Consider the following 7,306-nt stretch of genomic DNA (forward strand, 5'->3'; position numbering starts at 1 on the left):
CTGAGTGTCATAAGCACTGAAGGATCTCATGCCCTTGATAGCCACAAGTATGATATCTGTCCTCTCGGAAGGCTGGAGATGTTTTGCAAAAGTCTACAGGAGAGAGGAGGGCAGGGAAAAGAGATGCATCACACAGACTGCCCAGAYGGGGGTGCTCAGCTGAGCAGCAAGGGTGGTTTTGGAGAGAGTGAAGGGGCAGTGCTGACTCCAGGATAGCCAAGAGCAGGGACTGTTCTGGGCTAAGTGATGGCACCAGGGAGGAGGTGGATGGTTGGAGTCAGGGTGCATTGGTCCTGTGGGGAAGCAGAGCTTGTTGAGGGCCAGGATGGAAACTTTTGGCCAGTTCCCACTCAAGAACAATGTGAGCCCTCTCTTTGAGGACTGCATGAACCCATTAATCCTACAGAAAGGGGATTCCTCTGCTCATCTGGGCCCTAGGCTGACCTATGGCAGTCCCAGCAGCAGAGCCACTCCTTACCGTAGTGATTTCACTGACATTGTTGAGGGGTGAAAGGCAGGTGCTTGCATCTTGACAGTTCTTTTGGATCTGCAGATGCTTTGGGCTCTCCTGTGACAGCTCCATGCCTGGACAGGARGGCAAACACCAGGCAGTTAATAGGGAGGCTGGAGAGTCAGAGATGGCACACTGAAGGCATCAGGGAGAACTGTYGCTGATGGAGAAAGCAGGCATGTCAGAAATGGATGAGAAGCAGGATTTCCAGGGAAGATCTGGGCCTATTGCAAGGAAGGAGGGAGCGGATGTTGCTTTTAAGAAGAGCAAAAGACAGATGAGTTTGATCAGACTTTCTGGCAGGAAGCAAGACAGAAGCCCTAGGAGGAGCAGGGGCTGCCCCTAGGTAAGCAGGAGAGGCATTACAGCAAGGGAGGTGACAGACCTTCATGAAGTCTATGAGGTGCCTGCAGTTTAGTAGCATATGCATGTCCCCTGTCCCCTGTCTCTCCAGAGAGATGGGTGCATATCACACMCCCCCAGTTCCTCCTGCTTAGGTGCCCACTACACTAAGACTGGGCTGTATGGGCCCCAGGCTTGACGTAGTGCTTGCCCTGCACCTATGTTGCAGGGGTTTTCTGCTCTTTCCTCCTGCTGAGGAGAGTGGTTGAGGCTACATGGTCTCTCGTCTGGCCTTGCCTGAGTGTCTGTGTCTGGAAGGACTCAGACTGAGGCAGCTTCTCTTGCTTTCTCGCTTCAAGATGAATGTGTACAGGTGATAAAGAGCATCTGCAGCTCCGTGCCTGGTTCCTTGGTCCTTGTAGGCACAGCAGAGGATAAGACACCCCACCAGGTGGCCCAGGATTGAGAAATGCTTCCTTCTGYAGAAGTCAGAGTTGGCACTGCTTCTTTCAAAAAAGCAGCAGACCTGCAGAAAGGAGGCAGCAGTGGCACCAGGGTTGAGGGGTGCCAGATAGGACCAAAGCCCTGAAGCCATGGTTCACTTCTGGCTTGAGTTCTGGCTCRTGTGAGCCAGAACAACAGAGAGCCTGGCAGGCTTAGGCTGCCAAAGCAGCTGGGCATTAGCCCATGGCAGGGAGGGCTGCCAGACCTGTTGGGCCCACAGCATGACCTGGAGTTGACTCAGCTTGGCAATCTGCCCCACAGCTCTCTCACGCACAGCTGCTTGGTAGGACTTTGTGAAGGGCAGCAGGACCTGGGAGGAGAAAACTGCTGGTTTTCACTGTGACCTGCCAGCTTCTTCAAGAGAAAGAGCTCTACTAATGCCTGGCTGGGTTTACACTTCAACTCCTGCACTGGGTTCTTGCCTCTGGAGTCCCCCTAAACTGCAGGGATAAATCCCCTAGCCTGATTTGCTGTTGCTACACAGACAGCAGGATCCCATTGCTGCTGCAGCCTCTGCTGCTTTCCAGAAATGGCCTTCTTTGCCTTCCCAAGGACCAGAAGGCTTTGGGAAAGTGCCTCCCTTGTGAAGGGCACTCTRGATTACTTACAGTGGAAGGAAGAAGCCAGGGGAGCAAATGTTCAGGCATGGGATGGGCAGGTGCTGGGGAGAGGTGTGTGGGGGGTCATTGTCATGCTCTGATCTGGGGAGGAAAGCACAAGAGTTGGGGGCTGGGAGTTGTCAGTGTCAGCTGCCAGCTGTATAGGGACAAGGAAGCAGGGTAAAACTTCCAGCTTTGCTTGGGTGCAAGTCAAGGTTTTGTGCTCCTGGAGGAGCACTGGGCAGTACTGCACCCACTGCAGGAGTGTGGTGGGGGAAGAAAGGACTCTTAACTGCATCCAGGAGACACTGGGCTCACAGAAGAGCACATTGGGAACTCTGTCTYTGCCAGGGGAGATGGCCCTCTCCCTGCAGCATGCTCTCGGCCCCTAGTGCTGTGGGGCAGAGTAGAGGGAGGTCCACTCGAGAGGGTCACTTCCTTTTAAGGTGAGAAACAGGCCTTGTGAAGGCCACTCTTCACAAATGCCAGACCTGCAGGATGCTCTGCAGCTCCAGGAGAGCGGAGGTGGGACATGTGAGCACTAGCATCTCCAGCATGCTGTCCATGGCAGCCAGAGTCTGCAAGAAGGACAGAGGATTATGGCACTTCTTCCCTGGTTCTCCTTACCTGCAGGAAAGAGGCTGAATCTATCAGAACAGGGTAGCTGAGGACCAGCCCAGAGGGACTGAAGGCCTCTCCATACCTCACCCAGGGCATACCTTTGAGTAGAGGGAAGCCTGCAGGCTCTGTATGTCCTCTATCAGAGGAAGGTAGAAGACACTGCAGAAGCACGAGTGGAGGAGGTTGTTCTTCTGGTTGCCCTCCAGCACAAGATTCACTTTGCTGCAAGGAGAGAGAGGCACCTATCAGAGCCTGGGACTGACAGTAGCCCTGTTAGAGCTTGTAGGCAGGAGGCCTGGTGGTGCTACCCGTGTGAGATGGGAAGCCGCATGGGGAGGCACCTTCTCCCCCTGTGATGTTGGTCCAGGCACAGAGGGTAGTCCTGCAGGATGTGCTGGATACCCTCTGCCTCTCCTGACTCACCCTTCATGAGAGAAGTCCAGAGACATTGTGAAGCCCTGGGGCCCTGTCTGCCCTTCCATCTCCACCACCATCAGGCTCAGTGCAGGGGAGAGCAGAGGCCCAGCAGATGGCTTTATCACACTCCTCTAGCATGAGGGATGCCGCCTATCCGGGGCTGGTGCTATCAGGGCCATAGGGTGTGGCAGCCTTGAGCAAGCCAGGGGCTGGGTACCTCATTGCAGCGATGGCAAGCATGGCTTGCTGCCGCACTGTGGAGGACAGATGGTTCATTGGCTCTTCTTGCAACAGCACCTAGGGAGCACAGTGAAGATGGGGCATGGGAGCTGTCAGCATCCAGTGAGGAGTCTGCAGGGCTGGCACAGCCTAGGTGCCCAGTCCTGTCCTCMCTGGTTCAGTGATGCCTGGTGGCAAGGCTCACTTGGTCCCTCAGGCCCTGGGATATGCCCTCACCTCAATCGTCTTTGCCAGATCCATTTTGCAGAGGAAAAGCTTATCCCACACCAAGGCATCAGTGCTGGCCACTCTGCAGAGGGTGCAGATGGAGGCCAGAAACCTCAGCTTCTGGGCCTCTTCCTGAGAGCAGGAGGAAAGATACAGAGCACCTAAGAGGAGCAGAGGCATGGCCAGACGCACCAGAGCATTTCAGGACATGAAGTGATGTGTGGGATGCCTGGAAGGGAGCAGCTCTGCACAGCCAGCAACCCTTCCAGGGGCATCTGAGCATGGCAGATAGAGGAGTGACCCACCAGGAGATGGAGGCATAGCCCAGACAGAAGGGCCTACTGTTACCTTTCCTCTGTATCTGAAAAAGGCATGCATGCATTCCAAGGCTTCCTTCTCTCCTGGCAGAGTAAACCCTGGATGTGATCAAGAAAGAGAGTGGGCAGAGCTGTAAGGACTGACAGGAGAGATGGGAGGAAGCATGGAGCCCTCTGCCCAGCTGTGCACCTGCTCTCATTGGCACAGCAAGCCCTGGTAAGGGGTCCATCATAGGGCACAGACATGCCACCTCTCCATGCTTGTCAGGGCTGGGAGATGCCTAGCAGACAGGCTGCAAGGCTGGAGCACTGCCTGTTGGGGAAAGCCCCAAGCATGTCCCAGTTAGGAACTTGCTTRCAGACAGGCTGGAAAGATCCCTGCCCCACAGCACTGCTACCTCGAACCAGCCAAGCTGCCTCCCCCTGCCTCTGCCATAGAGCAGGAGCTGGCTCCCCTTTGCACCTCTCCCTCTGGGGGGATGCTGTGCTGGAACTGTCTCCCAAGCTTAGAGCATGTCCAGGCATTCAGGCACCACCGTGCCACCAGGCCCCTGCAGACTCCTGATGCCAGCCTGCTGGGGAGCCAGAGCGTGGGGCAGAGAAGAGTGTGCTCACAGCCCCCGGCCTTGCCCAGCCCAGTGGTGCTCACTCAGTCACCTGTTGGCAAGGGCTGGGGCGCACACTGCTCCAGCTGGGAGCTGCTCTCTGGAGGTTCTCTATCCTCCTCCTTTTCCTCCCAGGCAACTCTGGTGTAGCTAGGGGGGCCATCTTCCTGCTCCTCCTCTTCCCAGACTGCTGTGGGGTGACTGAAGGGTCCATCCTTCTCCTCCTTCTCTTCTTCCCAGGCCATCCTGGGGTGGCTGAAGGATCCTTCCTTCTCCTCTTCCTCCCAGGCCTTCTCTGGGTGACTGGGAGATCCATTCTTCTCCTCCTTCTCCTCCTCCCACACAACCCTGGGGAGGCTGAAGGATCCCTCCTTCTCCTCTTCCTCCCAGGCATCCTTCAGGTGGCTGGAGGGTCCATCCTCTTTCTTCTCCTCCCAGGCCACCCTTGGGTACTTTGGGGGTCCATCCTCTTTCTTCTCCTCCCAGGCCACCCTTGGGTGCCAAGGAGATCCACACTCTTTTTTCTCCTCCCAGCCCACCTTCGGGCAGCTGGGGTGTCCACACCCTTTTTTCTCCTTCCAGGAAACCCTTGGGTGTCTGAGATGTTCATCCTCCTTCTCCTCCCAGGCCACCCTAGGGCAGCTGAGGGAGCCATCCTCCTCTTCCTCATCCCAGGCCACCCTGAGGTGCCCAGGGGGTCTCTCCTCCATCCTGCAGGGAAAAGTGGGAGGTTGGGACTGGAAGCGCCCATGGCCAGGCCTGGCACCTGGAAACATTCACAATGTCTAGTGGTGATGCTGGAGAAGTCAGAGCCTGTGGCTGTGGCTTTTCCATACGAAAGGTGTCATTTGGGAAAGGCTAGCAGGCTTTGCCAAAATGTTCTTGGAAAGGAAATCTTTTGATAACCCCATCGGCAGAGGTTTCCCCTGAGGGGCTCTGGCCACCCATGGCATGCTGGGCTCCCTGTTGGGCTCCCTGCCCACCAATGATACACTGGGCTCTGGCACCAGCCCTCCTGCACCTCAGCCTCAGCCCCATCATCGCCCCCTCCTCCACTCATTCCTCTGCTGGTCATGGCCAAGGGATCCCCTGAGGCCCTGCGGAGTTGCTGAGCCCCAGCACTGTCTCTCTTACACAGGTCCGAGCTGGGGAGATTTCAGGGAAAATGCCCTGGATCTGCAAGGCTGCCCGGGCAGTAGAGAAAGATGTGGGTGCACTTGGGTGGCTCCTTGGCCAGCCCTACATGCTGCCTCCTGTCCTATTGCCATCCTCCCAGGCACTGCATTGCCAACACTGTGCTGGCAGGGGTCACAAAAGGCCCTGTTGTGACCCGCCACCCTTGGGAGGGGCAGGGCATGTCCCCTCAGGGCTGGCTGCCCTGCCTTGGGCACCTCTGTTTGCCCTTGGGCCCCCATCTCTGGTAATCATCTAGTCCAACCCCCTTCCTCAAAGAGGGTCACTTTGAGCACCTTGTCCAAGCCTGTGTCCAGACAGTTTTGGAATATCTCCAAGGAGGGAGACTATGGAGTCTCCCTGGGCAACCTGTTCGAGGGMTTTGCAGGAAAAGCAAAGCCTTTCCACAGGAAAAATGTTTTTCCTTCTGGTCAGGTGGAGCTTCCTGTGTTTCAGTCTGTGCCCATTGCCTCTTGTCCTGTCACTGAGCACCATTGACAAGAGTCTGGTCCCATCCTCTTTGCACTCTCCCTTCAGATACTTGGCTGGCTCGTGGTCATCTTATTGTCCATCAGGACTCATAGGTCGTTCTTCACAGAGCTGCTTTCCAGTAGGTCAGCCCTCAGCCTGTACTTGTGCATGGTGATATACCTCCCTAGATTCAGGCCTCTGCACTTTCCTTTATTGAATTTCATGAGATTCCCCTCTTCCCATTTCTCCAGCCTGTCAAGCTCCCTCTGAATGGCAGCATGATTCTCTGATGTATCAGCCACTTCTCCTAGTTTTGTATCATCAGCAAACTTATTAAGAGTGCACTCTCTCCCTTCATCCAGGTCACCGATGAGTAAGCTGAACAGGATGGAGCCTAGTATTGAGCCCCGGGGTACACTGCTAGCCATGATGCAGTAAGGCATCCCAAGTAACTGTAGATGTCTGCAATGCAGAAAATTAACATGAATCCCTAGGATGGGATTTGAGATTACCATATTAATTTGAGTGTCTTTTTGTGAAAGCTACAGCTGGAAGTAGCCACATAATCACAGGCCTTGGTTCTCATGGGAGAATTCAACCACTCTGMTATCTGCTGGAAGCACAGCACAGCTAGGYGCAAAGAGTCCAGGAGGCTCTTGCAATGCATTGATGGTAATTTTTTGATACAGGTGGTCAAGGAGCCAACAAGGAGGGTGTCCTGCTAGACCTTGTCCTAATCACCAAAAAATAATTGGTGAAAGATGTGAAGGTTGGGGGCAGCCTTGGCTGCAGTGACCACAAGATGGTGGAGTCCAGGATCCTACATGGAGGAAGCAAGGCAATAAGCARGATTGCAACCCTAGACTTCAGGAGAGCAGACTTTGGGCTCTTCAGAGACCTACTTGGAGGAATCTCATGGGTTAAGGCCCTAGAAGGAAGAGGAGTCTAGGAGAGCTGGCTAGTATTCAAGCGTCACTTCTTCCAAGCTCAAGTGGTGCATCCCAAGGAGAAAGAAGTCTAGCAAAGGGGGCAAGAGACCTGCATGGATGAACAAGGAGCTCCTGACAAAACTCCAGCAGAAGAGAAAAGTGCACAGAATGTGGAAGAGGGGACAGGCTACTTGGGAGGATTATAAGAATGTTGTCAGAGTATGCAGGGATGCAATGAGGAAGGCTAAACTGAACTGTGGTTCAGTTTTTGCCCTTTGCCTCTTGTCCTGTCACATGGGACAACTGAAAAGAGTTTGTCCCCATCCCCTTGACACCCTACCTTCAGGTACTTATACACATTGATAAGATC

At 54.8% G+C, this 7,306-nt stretch overlaps 1 protein-coding gene across 1 annotated transcript in view; it reads right to left on the reverse strand.

The window, feature by feature from the left end:
* The window catches only part of LOC146591579 (maestro heat-like repeat-containing protein family member 7), a 10,115-nt gene extending 6,548 nt beyond the window's left edge, over positions 1 to 3,567 (reverse strand). Inside the window, exons 1-8 of the mRNA XM_085312686.1 lie at positions 3,451 to 3,567; positions 3,212 to 3,291; positions 2,676 to 2,799; positions 2,448 to 2,534; positions 1,563 to 1,667; positions 1,199 to 1,379; positions 479 to 585; positions 4 to 93 (exon numbers count right to left, since the gene is read on the reverse strand). Coding sequence (XP_085168812.1) covers positions 4 to 93; positions 479 to 585; positions 1,199 to 1,379; positions 1,563 to 1,667; positions 2,448 to 2,534; positions 2,676 to 2,799; positions 3,212 to 3,291; positions 3,451 to 3,474 — 798 coding nt within the window. The 5' untranslated portion in view covers positions 3,475 to 3,567. The remainder of the gene's footprint in view (positions 1 to 3; positions 94 to 478; positions 586 to 1,198; positions 1,380 to 1,562; positions 1,668 to 2,447; positions 2,535 to 2,675; positions 2,800 to 3,211; positions 3,292 to 3,450) is intronic.
* Between the last annotated feature and the right edge of the window lie 3,739 nt (positions 3,568 to 7,306).

The sequence above is a fragment of the Rhea americana genome, unplaced genomic scaffold (assembly GCF_003343005.1).
Source record: "Rhea americana isolate MKP2758 unplaced genomic scaffold, rheAme1 scaffold_37, whole genome shotgun sequence".
Classification (NCBI taxonomy): domain Eukaryota; kingdom Metazoa; phylum Chordata; class Aves; order Rheiformes; family Rheidae; genus Rhea; species Rhea americana.